This window comes from Mastomys coucha, unplaced genomic scaffold (assembly GCF_008632895.1).
Source record: "Mastomys coucha isolate ucsf_1 unplaced genomic scaffold, UCSF_Mcou_1 pScaffold14, whole genome shotgun sequence".
In the NCBI taxonomy this organism is placed as follows: Eukaryota; Metazoa; Chordata; class Mammalia; order Rodentia; family Muridae; genus Mastomys; species Mastomys coucha.
In genome coordinates this window covers 4,899,417-4,916,355 of record NW_022196896.1, presented here as the reverse complement: position 1 = coordinate 4,916,355, position 16,939 = coordinate 4,899,417, and the positions used below count along the sequence as shown (strand labels likewise).

The window sequence follows — 16,939 nt, the reverse complement described above, 5'->3', positions numbered from 1 at the left end:
GGAGGTGTGTGGTAGTGGGGAGGGGTGATGAGGGGGAGGTGTGAGATGGGGGAAGGTGTGTGGTGGGGATGAGTTGTTGTTTATAGTGAGATTTTGTCTGCCACCTGGACCCACAGGAGTCTAGGAGAGAACTGACTCTTCTCAAGCTGTCCTGACTTCTATATCCATACCATGCCCTCCTGTAAATGAAGAAATGTCAGTAAAATGATTCCTAAGTTGAGTTGTACTTCGTATACTACATACCCCTTTATAGTATGTAGCTTAGGGGTTACGTTTTTTCCCTCTTGTATCTTGAATCAGCACTCCACTCCTTTTTCATGGCCCATTAACGTTCCATTAAATAAGTATGTTACATTCTGTGTACTCGTTAATGGGTTGATGGGCTTTGATTCCGTTGTGTCTGATTTTGGTTAAGAGCACCCATGTACAGGTTTTTTTTGTTTGGGCATATGTTTTGGATTTGTTGTTGAGCTAGGGTCTCATGCCAGGCACACACCTTTAATCTCAGCACCTGAGAGGTTAGAGGCAGGTAGATTCCTGAGTTCAAGGGCAGTCTGGTCTACAGAGCAAATTCCCAAGACAGCCAGGGCTATACAGAGTATACAGAGAAACTCTGACTTAAAAAATGGTGGGAAAAAAAGAAGAAAAAAAAACCCACAAAAAACCCCCAAAACCCAACCCAACCAACCAAACAAGTTTTTTGTTTTTGTTTTTTTTTTTAAATACTATGCATGTCTATCCAAGGAGGCCAGAAAAGGGTGTCAGGTCCCCTGGAGCTGGAGTTACAGGTGACTGAACTCCTGACCTAGGTGCTGGGAACTGAATTCTGGTCTTCTTTAAGACCATCAAGTACATTTAACTTCTGAGCCGACTCTCCAGTGCCATCTTTTTACAGCATTGATGTGTAGTTTGTGCACCTCCTTCCCCTATGCTTACAGCTGAGAAACGGGTCTTGGTCGCCAGGACCCAGAGACCGTGTCAAGGTCTCTATGACGTCTACTTAGCTTTTTTCCTAAGAGCTCAAGTTTGGCTCCTAAGTTGAGGCGTTTGGTCCATTTTAAGTTAACCTGTATACGGGCTCAAGTAAACGTCTTTGCATATGGATTACTACCAGCTGGCCCAGCATCCCGGCTGAATGAGGCTTCATGCCCTGTAGCTCAGGCTGGTCCAGACTTTTGATTCTTCTGACTTAGCCCTCAGGGGTTGGAATTATATATAGGTGTGCATCACCATACCTGCTTGGGTCTTAATTATTTTAGATCCTTGATTTCATTTAACCACCATAATAGCCCTGATAATGTTTATTATCATTATCAGTTACATTTTATGGATTTTTGTTTTGTTTCGTTTTCGCAACAGGGTTTCTCTGTATAGCCCTGACTGTCCTGGAGCACTCTGTAGATCAGGCTGGCCTCGAACTCAGAAATCCACCTGCCTCTGCCTCCCAAGTGCTGGGATTAAAGGCGTGCGCCACCACCGCCCGGCTCATTTTATGGATTTTTAAAGGTGATCTTTTTTTTTTTAAAGAAAATTTTGTTTTTTAGATTATGCATAGACAATGGATGTGAGTGTGGGCTTCTGCACCTCACTGTGACGCCACAGAGGCCAGAAGAAAAGGCCATCCTGCTGGGATGCCCTGGAGTTGGTGCAGTGAAGCCACCTGGCATGAGTGCTGGGAACCAGGCTCTAGGCCTCTGGAGGAGCAGCCACTTTCTGGGCATGGTGGTGGCTCACGCCTTTCATTCCAGCGCTTGGGAGGCAGAGGCAGCCTGATCTCTGTGAGTTCCAGGCTAGCCTAGTCTTCCATCTTCAGGGCAAGTTCCAGGACAGCCAGGGCTATACAGAGAAACCCTGTCTGGAAAAGCAACAACGACAACAACAGCAGCAACAATAAAATAGCCTCTGAGCCATCTCTCCAGCCCCATTTAATTTTAATGTTAATAACTGTTTGTGGTTATCTTACCAGATGAAGAGGGCAGGCCTGTCCAAATCTCATGTGCTCTCTCACAATCCGAAAAAAGAGGCCTCTGGTCTCTGCCTGGGTTCTTTTTTGTTTTTTGTTTTTTTTAAGATTTTTTTTTTTTTAAGATTTATTTATTTATTATATGTAAGTACACTGTCGTTGTCTTCGGACGTTCCAGAAGAGGGAGTCAGATCTTGTAACAGATGGTTGGGTTTTGAGCCACCATGTGGTTGCTGGGATTATGAACTCAGGACCTTCGGAAGAGCAGTTGGCGCTCTTAACTGCTGAGCCATCTCTCCAACCCTGCGCCTGTGTTCTTGAGGCCCATGAGGACAGTAGCCAGCAGTACTGGAGTACCTCGTTAGTGTATAGACACTCTGATGACCACATAGAGGAGGGAATGACTGAAGACCTGAGTTCTTTTTCAGGCAGCGAGCTCCAGGAAGCCTCTGCTTTTTGTATGCTAGAGTCCCTGCTTGAGATAGTGGCCCATGCACCGGCATGCATGAAGGGGTTAGGGCCGTTTTCAGTTCAGGGTTCTGATGTCCCCATGCTGTCCCTCTTCATGATTGGGTGGTACAGGTGGCACTGTTGGAAGAGTGGTCTCTGAGTGGTCTCTGAGACCATCTGAGGTGGAGGGGAAACTCCTGGTTAGCAGCCATGAACAACTCACATTATCCTGTTCTGGGGTTTCTTCAGTTCTGGACTTCAGCGACCCCTTCAGTACTGAGGTGAAGCCCAGAATCCTGCTCATGGGTCTCAGGAGGAGCGGCAAGTCGTCCATACAGAAAGTTGTCTTTCACAAAATGTCCCCGAGTGAGACGCTGTTCCTGGAGAGCACCAACAGGATCTGCCGGGAAGATGTCTCCAACAGCTCCTTTGTCAACTTCCAGATCTGGGACTTCCCAGGGCAGATTGACTTTTTTGATCCTACATTTGACTATGAGATGATCTTCCGGGGCACAGGAGCACTGATCTTTGTCATCGACTCCCAGGTACGTAGAGTTTCAGCATCTGTTTGCAGTGTGGTTTGTTTTTGTAAAATTGTATGTGTGTTTGAGTGTGTGTGTCCTGGGTGTGTCAGGGGTGTGCGAGCATGTGTGCACTATAGCCCACGTGTGTGGATGTGTGAGGGGGTGGGGCTGGGGCTGTAGAGGCTATTCTCCTGCACCCATGGGATCAGAGGATCAAGCTCAGGTTGTCAGTCCTGAGCCAAGTACCTTTACCTGCTGAGTCATCCTGCTGGCCGAGTGGAGCGGTTTAGGTTTTTAAATCTGCAGTAGGCCTTCCTATCAAACAGGGTTTCTTAGAGCTCTCAGACTTTGCAGCAGAGAAAAGGCTCCTGTCTGGCCATAGGCAGATCCCAGAAGATATGTGGAATGACAGATCCTCTGTAACAGAATTGACCTAGAAGGTTACATTTTATAATGTTTACTTTCTAAGTAGATAGACTTAGAAGTGAAAATTTTTTCTTCTGAATCAGAGTATTACTTGATTTTATTATGTGCATGGGTGTATGTCTGTGAACAGCTTGTGTGTCTGGTGACTGCAGAGGCCAGAAGAGGACATTGGATCTCCTTGAACTGGAGTTATAGACAATTGTGAACTGCCATGTAGGTGCTGGGAATTGAACCTGGATCCTCTGAAAGAGCAACCAGTGCTTCTAATCACTGAGCCATTTCTGTAGTCGTGAATCAAATTATTATTAGTAGTATATATTTGATCACTCTAACTATTTTATGTATTGTTTTTGTTTTGTTTTGTTTTTCGAGACAGGGTTTCTCTGAGTAGCCCTGGCTGTCCTGGAACTCACTCTGTAGACCAGGCTGGCCTCGAACTCAGAAATCCGCCTGCCTCTGCCTCCCAAGTGCTGGGATTAAAGGTGTGCGCCACCACTGCCCGGCTTTATTTTATGTATTTTATGGATGACTATTAATGTGCATTAGGTATCTCCTAGGAAGATGGATAGTTCACATCTGTGTTTGGATAACCAGCTCCACTTTTGTGTTTTTGCTCCCATGGCTGTGTGTACTGAGAAATGTGTTCACATAGCTAGCTTGGGGATACAGGTTTTGTCATAACATTTACTCAAGAATTTAAAATTCTCCCTGTTGTACCTCCTATATTACCTAGTTTTCTGTCATACGAATTCTTTTTAATAGTTTATTAACAGATCTGTGTAAGTCCTCCTTCAAATTAGTTATAAAGGAAATGAATAGGGATCCCCTGACGGGTGGGAAGTCCGGCTCTCCAGCCATTAGTTGATCTCACCATCTCCTCTAACTGGGGCCTTGCCCCTTCCTCAGTGGAAAGAAGAGGAAGGGAGATCGGGCTGACCATGCCGGGGAGGGTGTGTGGGGTTGGGGCCTTAGAGGTGTAGGCTAGAGGTTTTCCCAGGCCTAAAGGAAGCAGGTTCTCCAAAGAATGCCAAACCCAGTCCAGACTGGGGGGTTAGAGACTTCCCAGCTGTGAGTTGCTTCTGGAGTCTGGTCAGCCTTGCAGGGTATATGTAACACAGTGATGTCTTTAGCAAAGCATCAGCTCCGGGTGGCTGCACAGTGTCTGGCTCTGAGAACAGGGCTCTGGGCGCATTAGGGATTCATTCTTCCTTCAGGGAAAGTCTGTAGAGGGAGCGAGCGATGCCTGACCTGTGGTGGGCTCACTCTCTGTCTAGGTCCATCCAAAGCTTGTACCTGGACCCTTGGTATGCCTGGGTCTGTTGGGAGCTGCTTTCCTGGTCCTCCCACATGTACTAGCATGTTTTCTGGCCTGTCTGCTTTGCCCTCCTGTCTGCCTTGCCCTCCTGTCTGTCTTGCCTTCCTGTCTGTCTTGCCCTCCTGTCTGCTTTGCCCTCCTGTCTGTTTTGCCCTCCTGTCTGTTTTGCCCTCCTGTCTGCCTTGCCCTCCTGTCTGCCTTGCCCTCCTGTCTGCCTTGCCCTCCTGTCTGCCTTGCCCTCCTGTCTGTCTTGCCCTCCTGTCTGCCTTGCCCTCCTGTCTGTCTTGCCCTCCTGTCTGCTTGTCGGCACTGCAAATCAGAGCCCAGGGAGCAGCTAATGTGTGCACAGTACAGGGCAGGGAACTCTGTCTTCCCCTAACGCCTCCCAGGGTATTTCCTTAGCCGTCTAAGTAGCTGTCTGTGAGAAAGTGGATCCTAACCAGAGTTAAAGATCATTTCAAGATGAAGGCTTAGGAAATACTCAGATACCATACTGTGCTCTGTAGCAGCTTTAGTAGCTGCATTTACGGTATGGTGTCATTTAGCCCCGGATAGGTTTAGTTACTTATTTTTACTTACTGTTGTTTATTTTTAACTGTGTGTACATGTGTGGGTCTGTGTATATGAGCACAGGTTCTTTTAGCACCCAGAGGAGTTTGCTCCCCGGAAGCAGAGTTTTAGGAGGTTGTGAACTGTTCCTCATAGGTGCTAGGAACTAGGCTCTGGTCGCCAGCAGGAGCAGCAGATCCTCTTAGACACTGAGCCAGCCATCTTTCCAGTCCAACTTGCTTATTCTTATGTAGGTAATTTTGTCTAATCATGAAGCAGGCTTTTCAGTTAGGTTAGTGTGTGTGTGTGTGTGTGTGTGTGTGTTTAAGTTTACTGCAGGTTACAGGAAAGTCTAATTCTTGAAAAAGACCCTTCTTTTTTTTCCTTCTCTCTTCCTTATTCCCTCCCTTTTTCCTTTCCTTTACTTCTTCTTCCTTTCTTTCTTTCATTTCTTTATTATTATACATAAGTACAATGTAGCTGTCTTCAGACACACCAGAAGAGAGTGTCAGATCTCATTATGGGTGGTTGGGAGCCACCATGTGGTTGCTGGGATTTGAACTCGGGACCTTTGGAACAGCAGTCGGTGCTCTTACCTGCTGAGCCATCTCACCAGCCCCTTCTTTCTTTGAGTCAGGGTCTAACACTGTTGCTCAGGCTGGCGTGGAACTTATAGCCAGGCTGGACTCACAGCTCCCTTCCCACTTTAGCCCCTTAGGGAATGTTGAGATTACACGCATGAACACCTTGTTTCCCTCTCTGCCCCCTGGGGACAGGGTACAAAAGCCTAGGTGTCACACTTCAGCTGGGAAGCCTGGTGCTGTAGGGTAGGGCAGAGCAGACCGGAAGGTCACTGGGGTTTGCTAGAGTCAGCGGAGCTCCAGACTTGATGAGAGAGACTCTTGTTACAGAATCAGGTTATCGTGATAGAGCAAGTGTGTGCATACATGGTGTACATACACTTTGCACATGCACACACCAGATTCATACATATATACACACACACACATGCACACAAACACATCATACACATATCTACACCCCACACACACCACACTCACATACACCCCTACACACCCCCACACCCCACAACTCCCCCACATAACCCCTACCTCCCCTCACCACACACACCACACACACATAACCCACACCCCCCTATCCCCACACATACCACCCCCATGCACGCACACACACACACACACCACCACACACCTCACACACACTACCACACACACCCTACACACACACACACACACACACACACACACACACACACACACACACACGGAAAAGAAAAAACCATGATGTTGAGTAATCCTGTGTTCTGGCAATGATAGTACTCATGATATGGTGAACCTAGAGCCTTGCATATGTTACACAAGTGTTCTACACAGTGCCACAGAGTGCCTTTATATGTTTTTTATATATTTATATATTTATTTTATGTATGAGTACACTGTCGCTGTCTTCAGGCACACCAGAAGAGGGCATCAGATCCTATTACAGATGGTTGTGAGCCACCATATTGTTGCTGGGAATTGAACTCAGGACGTCTGGAAGAGCAGTCAGTGCTCTTAAACCACTGAGCCATCTCTCCAGCCCAAGCCTTTACAATTTTTATTTTGAGATAAAAGCTCATTAAATTGACTAGGCTGACCTCAAACTTGTAATCTTGTACCTTTCCTGGCCAGATAGCTGGGATCATAGACTTGTACTATTGTACCCCATATTTTCTTCCTTTTAATGGCATTTTAGGTTTTTAGGGTCTTTTAGGGAAAGTATGCATACTCTGACCTGATAGAGTGCTGGGCATTGCACCCTAGTCCCCTGCAAGAGCAGTGTATGCCCTAAGTGCTGAGCCATCTCTCCAGCCCCTCCAGTACCTCATTTCAGTCATTAAGGCTATATAATGTCTCATCTGACACACTTTTAATCCCAGTAGAGGCAGGTGTTTCTTGTGAGTTTGAGGCCAACCTGGTCTACACAGTGAATTCCAGGACAGCCAGGGCTATGACAAAGACCCTGCCTCGGTCTGATAGTGTAATCAGGCCATTTTATACACTTGACAGAGTGTTTAGAGTACCACATTCTAGTATTTTCTCTGAATGTTTGGTAACTTTGCTAATCAACCCACCCCTTAAAGTGAACGTTCTCCTTAAAGATGTAAGGCACAGCATGTTTGAGACATAGTAGAGTGCACTCTTTTTAAGTACATACTTGAAGGACTTACAAATGTATCTCCCATGCATCCACCCCACATGGAAGGCACAGGATCTTTCTGCCCTCAGATGCTCCTGGGATGTTTTACTCTCCCTAGTCCCCAGGCCCCACTTCAGATGTGCTTATCCTTGTAGGTTATCCAGCCGCCTTACTAGAACTTTATAGACTGGAAGCTACTGGATAGTTACTGTTGATAGTTACTTTTTTTTGTTTTTAAAGATTTATTTATTATTATATCTAAGTACACTGCAGCTGTCTTCAGAAGCACCAGAAGAGGATGTCAGATCTCATGGATGGTTGTGAACCACCATGTGGTTGCTAGGATTTGAACTCAGGATCTTTGGTAGAGCAGTCAGTGCTCTTACCCGCTGAGCCATCTCACCAGCCCCAATAGTTACTGTTTTAACTCATAGTCTCTGGCCTGGTCCAGTGTGTTTCTTTGTTAAACACTGTTCAGAGCTCCAGGGTGAGAAAGGGCTCACTGTTATTTTTGTCTCCTCTTAGTTTCCTGTTCCCTTGTTTGATATTCTAACTCATTTACAGACTAAGGCTTCATTTTTTTGTTTTGTTTTGTTTTGTTTTGTTTTTTCGAGACAGGGTTTCTTTGTGTAACCCTGGCTGTCCTGGAATTCACTCTGTAGACCAGGCTGGCCCCGAACTCAGAAATCCACCTGCCTCTGCCTCCCAAGTGCTGGGATTAAAGGCGTGTGCCACCACCTCCCTGCAAGGCTTTATTTTTATTGATGGAGTTTGGAGAATAAACAAATGGAAAATAAATCCTATCCCACAAAAACAAACAAACAAAAAACTCCTTATTTTTGTTTTCTGAGCTTTGTGTATTTTCCTGGTTTGAAGCCATATCAGAGGTAGGATAGTTGGGTAGATCTTATAAAGTCTCAGTCAGTCTCTCTGTCTCTGTCTCTCTCTCTTTCTCTCTCTCTCTCTTGGTCTATCTGTGTGTCTGTCTTGTTTGTTTGTTTTTTGTTTGAGACAAGATCTCCCTGTATAGCCTTGGCTATCCTGGAACTCACTCTGTAGACCAGACTGCCCTCAAACCCACAGATCCACTTGCTTCTTCCTCCCAAGCACTGGGACTAGAAGCATGTGCCACCATGCCTGGCTCTTTTTATTTCTTTGTCCTAATTTTTTTTTTTTTCTGTAAAAATAAGACCTGTCTACACCTTTCAGACTAGCAGTAATCCAGAGATTCTGAGCAACCATGTGTTGCGAGAGTGCCTGAAGCAGGAGCTTCATGGACTATACTGGGAACACACTCTTCACAGACTCACAGCTGTGACCTCCCAGCAGCCCTTGGGGCAAGCTGTGTGTTCATGAGACTCATTCTTGTACTGAGGTCATTGGACATGTTTGGAATTTCCATCAACAGGTCATATATGTGACATGTGATGAGCCATCTATACAGCAGAATTTCATAGTGAGTCCTCTAAGGCATAAAACTGAATGAAAAAGACATATATACAACTTGATTCATTTTCCTAAAAAAAGATTTATGTATATTAATACACTGTAGCTGTCTTCAGACACACCAGAAGAGGGCATCAGATCCCATTACAGATGGTTGTGAGTCACCATGTGGTTGCTGGGAAAGAACCCAGGACCTCTAGAAGAGCAGTTAGTTAGTGCTCTTAACTGCTGAGTCATCTCTCCAGCCACTGTGTGTGTGTGTGTGTGTGTGTGTGTAAATTAACACTTCTTTATTCAGGGCATATGCCATGATGTTTATGTGGAGATCGGAGGTCAGAGGTCAGCCTGAGGAAGAAACCTTTCTGGTTTACTTTTTCCTTGTCTGTTCTGCCAAGTTCCTAATATCAGAATCACCTGGGCCAGTGACCGCCAAGGCACATGTCCTGTTGTATTTCCAGCATGGTGTGCCTGATTCAATATTATCACTCCTGTAGAGGGACATTAGCTTTGGCTAACTAACACAGTATATATTCTAGTTCAGACTTCCTCAAAGCTGGCTGGATGGCTGTTGGCTGGGATTGCCAGTCTCCCGCTGCCTTGTCTGGTCATCTCTAGAATCTGCTTGTATCCAAGCATGCATGTCCCTCTGTACAGAACATGTTGGAACCTAGAGTTGATCATCTCAGAGACCATCTTTTCTGGTACCATGTACCTGCCTTAGGTGGGGTCGGCACCCAACCAAGAGCAACTCCAAGTTGATATTTCTTTTAACCTTTTTTTTTTTAAAGATTTATTCATGTATGTATGTATGTATGTATGTATTTATTTATTTATTGTGTATATGAGTACACTGTAGCTGTACTGGAGGTTGTGAGCCATCATGTGGTTGCTGGGAATTTGAATTCAGGTTGAATTCAGGAAATTGAACTCTGCTTGCTCCGATTGGCCCTGCTCACTCCACTCTGCCCTGCTTGCTCCTGCCTAAAGATTCATTTATTATTATATCTAAGTACACTGTAGCTGTCTTCAGACACACCAGAAGAGGGCGACAGATCTCATTATGGATGGTTGTGAGCCACCATGTGGTTGCTGGGATTTGAACTCAGGACCTTCTGTGCTCTTATCCACTGAGCCATCTCTCCAGCCCTTCTCTTAACTTTTAAAACAATGTAAACAGTTTGGATACTTGCCTTAACTGCAGTGTAAAGAGATGAGTGGAACGGATATGGTCAGTTAGGCTGCAGCAGACAGGCTGGGCTGAGCGAGAGCAGGAAGGGGCTTTGGTATTGGTCATGCAGCTCATTTTCTCTTTCTCTCTCTCTCTCCCTTTCTTTCCTTCCCTCCCTCTCCCTCCTCCCCTCCCTCCCTCTCCCCTCCGTTCTTCCTTAGACAGGGTTTCCCTGTATAGCCCTGGTGGTCCTGGAACTCACTCTGTAGACCAGGCTGTCTTAAACTCAGAGATATCTGCCTGCTTCTGCCTCCCAAGTGCTAGAATTAAAGTCATGTGCTACCATGACTTTTTTCTTACTTAAAAGATTTAAAAAAAAAAATGACACCAGGACTCAATCCTAGAACTCCATGAATACTAGGCAAGGGTTACCATTGAGCTAAATCTTCTATATTTTAGCTGTCTTCAGACACATCAGAAGAGGGTCTCAGATCTCAGTACAGATGGTTGTGAGCCACCATGTGGTTGCAGGGATTTGAACTCAGGACCTCTGGAAGTGCAGTCAGTGCTCTTAACTGCTGAGCCATCTCTCCAGCCCAGGTTGTTTGTTTTGAGACAGAATCTCAAAGATTATCCCAGGCTGGGATATTCAAAGCAATCCTCCTGCCTCAGCCTCCCCATTGTTAGTATTACAGGTGTGAGCCACCATTCCTGACACTGGTTGATTACTAAACAGAAAGATAGTTGCACAGATGTTTATTATTTTTATTATATAGAGAGGTAGGAAGGAGTTAAAAATAGTATTGTGGTGTTTGAAACAATTGCTCTAGACCAGAAGTCTCACTCTCTGTACCGGGGTGTAAGTGGAGGCTCTGGGGACTGCACTGTCTTGTGGGAGTCCCTTAGGAAGATTCCTGTGACACCAAGCAGACAGACAAGCATGGCTGAGCTGACTTTTCTGTGTGGCTGAGTTGCAAAAGCCAGAGGAGGTTTGCTGACTTCCCTCAGATTAGTGTTAAACTCCTTTCTCACCCTCCTTCCCAGCCTGTTTTTCTTCCTTCCTTCTTTCCTTCCTTCCTTCCTTCCTTCCTTCCTTCCTTCCTTTCTTTCTTTCTTTCTTTCTTTCTTTCTCTCTTACTTTTTCTTCTTTGAGACAGGGTTTCTCTGTATAGCCCTGGCTGTCCTGGAACTCACTCTGTAGACCAGGCTGGCCTGGAACTCAGAAATCCGCCTGCCTGCCTCTGGCTCCCAAGTGCTGGGATTAAAGGTGTGCACTACCACGGCCCAGTTTCTCAGCCTTATTTCATCTGTAGTCTCCACGGTCCTTGAGAGCCCTCGGAAGCCAGGAGGCTTTTCCTGGAACTTTATAGCTATCAACAGCCTATACTATGACTGCAGAAACCAGCTGTATTTTCTTAGCTTCTGTGTTAACACACTTAGGTTTGTATACTTGAAATCTATGAAGCCAAAATTTTGTGTGTGTGTGTGTGTTTGTGTTTGTGTTTGTGTGTGTGTGTGGTGGCGTTGGTAGTTTGACAAGTTATTTTTGGAGATCATAGCTATGTGTTTTGAAGTGATGAGTGTGTATGGAAGGTTCCGGAAACAAAGCTGAAGGCATGAATTTCGTTCCAGGATGACTATATGGAAGCGCTGGCCAGGCTCCATCTCACAGTGACCAGGGCCTACAAGGTGAACACTGATATCAACTTCGAGGTGTTTATTCATAAAGTAGATGGTCTGTCAGATGATCACAAAATTGAAACCCAAAGAGACATTCACCAGAGGGCAAACGATGACCTTGCCGATGCTGGATTAGAAAAAATTCACCTGAGGTAAGAGCTCTCAGGGTCCTGGTCCTTAGAGAGGGTGGAGCAAGTGGGGTTTGGCTGCAGTCACCACAGGCTAGGTGTGAACTGGTTGGGCACAGGTGGTATGGATGAAAATTTACCTGCTTACCTGTTTCTCGATGGCATAGGGTCAAAGATGTCTTGCTAAATGCTAACTTCTGGTGAAAAGTAGTATTTGTTTTACTTTTGTATTCAAGTTGTCAAAGCTTAAACTTCTCATCTCATATGAGAAACACAATCAAACCCATGACTCTAACCCAAGATGCTAATTGGTGCTCAGTAATAGTTCTTGCTAATACGATGGTATTTATAACCATGAACAGATGAGACTTAAGATCATTAGAATAGGAATTCAGAGGACAATTTTCTCCCATCTGTTTTGTCGGGTAGGATAGATACAGTACATGGGTCATTGATTTTGAAAATTGGAAGATGAAAAACATTCCAGGCTTCAGTGTCAGTGGTTTAAAAGCTAGTCTGTAATGTGGCACTGAGCTCCCAAGGACGCTCACGCGGATCACGATGGCCAACCTCTGAAGCTTGCCAGGCAGTGAGGAATGGCCATCATTGGGCACTAGGGAGTGAGGAGGCTGCCTGTCAGGACATGCTTAGTTTTGAACATGGTCATTGTGAATTCTAGTGCTGTGTGTTAGAGCTATGCAGATTCCTGGTGCTGGTGGAAGAGTCTAAGACAACTGCTCAGAAGGAGCTAGTGAAACGCTGCCCTCTCTTTCAGCTTTTACCTGACAAGCATATATGATCATTCAATATTTGAAGCCTTTAGTAAAGTGGTTCAGAAACTGATCCCACAGCTCCCGACGCTGGAGAATCTGCTGAACATCTTTATCTCAGTAAGTAGATGGTTTGTTTCTGCTTGGGTCATTTGCAGAATTCAAGAGCAACATGGCAAGACTCAAAAGTTGTAATACCTGGCTGCGTTTCGGGCCACTTTAGTATTGCTCTTCAAGATGACTCCTACATCATGTTTTAGAGCCTTTAAGTTTTGACTCTGAAAATGTTTGTTTCCTTAGCACACTTGGATTATTGCTTGTTCAAGTAGGAGGCAAGCAACGGTATTAATGAAGCCTTGTCTTAGCTATGGAGCAAAAACCCTAATTTGGGGACCAATAAGTTGGCACCTGTTGCCAAATCTCACCTCCAGATCAAACCATGGGACAACATGTTACAGGGAGAGAACCAACTCCTTCCCCAAAGTCATCTTCTGACCCCCACATGTGTGCTCCTGCAGACCTAACCACCCCAGCCACACACAAATTCATAAATAAATGTAAGAAGATGTCTTTAAAACCCTTGGTTCTTTCGGTGAGGTCTGTGTTTGAATATTACAGGTTTAACACAGTGTCTGTGGTCAGCCTGATGAGCCAGGCAGGGGTTAGGGAACACTGCCTGAGTGGTTTACCTCAGACACACAACTTAGGCTAATACTGCCTTCAGTTTCCTTCCTTCCTTCCTTCCTTCCTTCCTTCCTTCCTTCCTTCCTTCCTTCCTTCTCTTTCTTTCTTTCTTTCTTTCTTTCTTTCTCTCTCTCTCTCTCTCTCTCTCTCTCTCTCTCTCTCTTTCTTTCTTTCTTTCTTTCTTTCTTTCTTTCTCCTTCTTTCTTTCTTTCTCTTTCTTTCTTTCTTTCTTTCTCTTTCTTTCTTTCTTTCTTTCTTTCTTTCTTTCTTTCATGTATATGAGTACACTGTAGCTGTACAGATGGTTGTGAGCCTTCTTCATCTGGTTGTTGGGAATTGAATTTTAGGACCTCTGCTCGCTCTGGTAAGCTCCACTCTCTCAGTCCCTGCTTGCTCCAGCCCAAAGATTTATTTTTATTATCATATATAAATACACTATAGCTGATTTCAGATGCACCAAATCTCGTAATTACGAGTGGTTGTGAGCCACCATGTGGTTGCTGGGATTTGAACTCAGGACCTTCAGAAGAGCAGTCAGTGCTCTTACCTGCTGAGCCATCTCGCCAGCCCCCAGTTTCTTTTTCAGGTTTATCATAAAATTTATGACAGTAAGCTTAAAATGCGGTAAACCTGGACAACTAGAATCCCTTGTAATTTTTGCTTATTTATATATTACATTTACTTTTTTGTTTTAAAGATTTATTTATTTAGTATACAGTGGCCTCCATGTATATATACATGCAGGCCAGAAGAGGGCATCAGACCCCATTATAGATGGTTATGAGCCACCATGTGGTTGCTGGGGAATTGAACTCAGTACCTCTAGAAGAGCAGCCGTCAGTTCTCTTAACCTCTGAACCATCTCTCCAGCCCTCATATACTTTTTTAAATCTGTAAAGAAAATCACTTTATTATAAAACCATTGCCTATTGACTGTACAAATTAGAGAACTTCACTGTGGCATTTCAAAGAGACATGCTATACTTTACCCATCCCAGCCTCCAAGTTCCTGCCCAGTCCCTCCATGCCCCTGACCCTTCCCTAGTTGGTAGGGTGGAATATTGTTTGTTTGTTTGTTTTTAATGTAACCATGAAACAGTCTGAACTTGCTGTTATTTTAAGGCATTTCTCTCTCTTAAAATAATTAAAGAAATACTTATTTTATGTGTATGAGTACACTGTATTTGAGTAGTTGTCTTCAGATACACCAGAAGAGGGTATTGGATCCCTTTGTGAGCCATCCTGTGGTTGCTGGGAATTGAACTCAGGACGTCTGGAAGAACAATCAGTGCTCTTAACCACTGAGCCATCTCCCCAGCCCAAGGCATGTCTTTTATGTTTTTTCTTCCCCTTTCAGAATTCTGGAATTGAGAAAGCATTTCTGTTTGACGTGGTCAGTAAGATTTATATTGCAACTGACAGCACGCCGGTGGACATGCAGACGTACGAGCTCTGCTGTGACATGATTGATGTGGTGATTGACATCTCTTGCATTTATGGGTAAGTAACACGTTCTTTTCTATTGTCATTGAAGCAGTTTTTGTTTTTAAAACAGCATACTCTGATTATGCTTTCTTCTTTCCCATTCTTTTTAAAGATTTATTTATTTTGTACACAGCATTCTGCCTACATGTATACCTGCAGGCCAGAAGAGGACACCAGACCTCATTTTAAATGGTTCTGAGCCACCATGTGGTTGCTAGGAATTGAACTCAGAACCTCTGGAAGAGCAGAGAGTGCCCTTAACCACTGAGCCACCTCTCCAGCTCCCTTTCCCTCCCCCCCTTTTTTTTTTTGGTTTTTCGAGACAGGGTTTCTCTGTGTAGCCCTGGCTGTCCTGGAACTCACTCTGTAGACCAGGCTGGCCTCGAACTCAGAAATCTCTCTTTCCCATTCTTAAGGCTATAGTTGTGTTGTCCTTCCCAGGATTGGAGATATAGCCCAGTTTTGCTCACAGTCCTGAGATCATTCCTCAGCACTGCAGACAAAGGGAGAAGGGAGGAGGGGAAGAGGACCACCTGCCAGCTCTCCTTCTCATAGCTGCTGTGGCAGTTTTGTATTCACTTGACTTTTATACTTTTGCTTTAACTGACTGAAATCTCTACATAGGCCACTTAAGGTGCCAATAGTAAAAAGTAACTGTTGATCCTATTAATTGTGGTTAAAGCTTTGTTGCGCACATCTTAATTCTCAGCTGTCCCCTGGGCCAGGAGCTCTACTATACTTGTTTGCAGATAAAGAAATGGAGAGATTTCTAAGACACGCTTTTGCTGTCAGTAAGAAAAGACTAGACTTTGAACCTTGGACTAAATGGTCCTGATCCTGCAGCTGGAGATTCTGCACCCAGTGCAGTCCAGGGGGTGAAAATAGATCCACAAGCCACCAACAATGTTTCCATTATCTCGTTTGTTACAGAAAACACCTGCGCTGTATTGTTTAAAATTTGACGTTGATTGTCTGGGTAGGCAGAGAATTATAAAACTAGGCAAATGACTTCTGCCAGTTTTTATGTATTATAGCCTTAACATTCATAGAAACCAAACAAACTTCTTAAATGCTTAAGATAACATTATCGAGTGGAGAAAGTTGTATTGCTAAACATAGAAGCACTCTGCATGCCTGAGTGGCCTCTGAGCGCCTTTGCCCACAGTTTAGAAGAGGGTTGTTGGATCCCCTGGAACTGGAGTTTCTGACCTTTGTGAGTGCCTTGTGCATCCCCCCCCCCCCCCCCCCCCCGCGTGTGGGTGCTGGGAACCAAACCTCAGTCCTTAGAAAGAGTGAGTGCCCTGAGCTGCTGAGTCATCTCTCAGCCACACTGTTTCCATTCCTATAGACTTTATTTTTATTTCTTTTTTTTTTTTTTTAAAGATTTATTTATTTATTTTATGTGTATGAGTACACTGTAGCTGCACAGATGGCTGTGAGCTATCGTGTGTGGCTGCTGAGAATTGAACTCAGGACCTCTGCTGACCCCGACTCGCTCTGCTCCGGTATAATACACTGTAGCTGTCTTCAGATGTACCAGAAGAGGGCGTCAGATCTCATTACGGGTGGTTGTGAGCCACCATGTGGTTGCTGGGATCCGAACTCAGGACCTTTGGAAGAATAGTCAGTGCTCTTACCTGCTGAGCCATCTCGCCAGCCCTTTATTTTTATTTCTATTTATAATTCTTAGGATGATGAAATCACTATAAATAATTCATATTTTGCCATTTTTCCATGTAACGTCATCTGAGATTTACCCATGCTATTATTGTTATTTTAGTAGCAAGCGATATTTACAATCTATATATTCAAATATATCTACTTGAAAAAATTTTAACACAGCCTTTTTTTTTGGTAGATTAAAAAGATTAAGCGTTCCTACTTTATTTTCCTAGAGAATTACTTAGCAAGAGAAATTCCATGTTAAAATATATAGTAGGCCCAGGGTGTGGTACTTGCCTGTTACCCCAGTTATCAGGAGATTGGGTGAGGCAGAATAGAATACATGTGTTAGGGTTTTATTGCTGTGAAGAGACACCATGACCATGGCAACTCTCTCTTTTTTTGTTTTTGTTTTTGTTTTTGTTTTTCAAGACAGGGTTTCTCTGTGTAGCCCTGGCTGCCCTGGAACTCACTCTGTAGACCAGGCTGG

The 16,939-nt window shown here is 44.5% G+C and overlaps 1 protein-coding gene across 3 annotated transcripts in view; it reads left to right on the top strand.

Annotated features, from left to right (window-relative positions):
- The window catches only part of Rragd (Ras related GTP binding D), a 42,273-nt gene that overhangs the window by 15,206 nt on the left and 10,128 nt on the right, over positions 1-16,939 (top strand). For all 3 annotated transcript variants that reach the window (XM_031366435.1, XM_031366434.1, XM_031366432.1), the window contains 4 exons: positions 2,663-2,958; positions 11,673-11,872; positions 12,624-12,738; positions 14,660-14,802. In XM_031366435.1, coding sequence (XP_031222295.1) covers positions 2,663-2,958; positions 11,673-11,872; positions 12,624-12,738; positions 14,660-14,802 — 754 coding nt within the window. The remainder of the gene's footprint in view (positions 1-2,662; positions 2,959-11,672; positions 11,873-12,623; positions 12,739-14,659; positions 14,803-16,939) is intronic.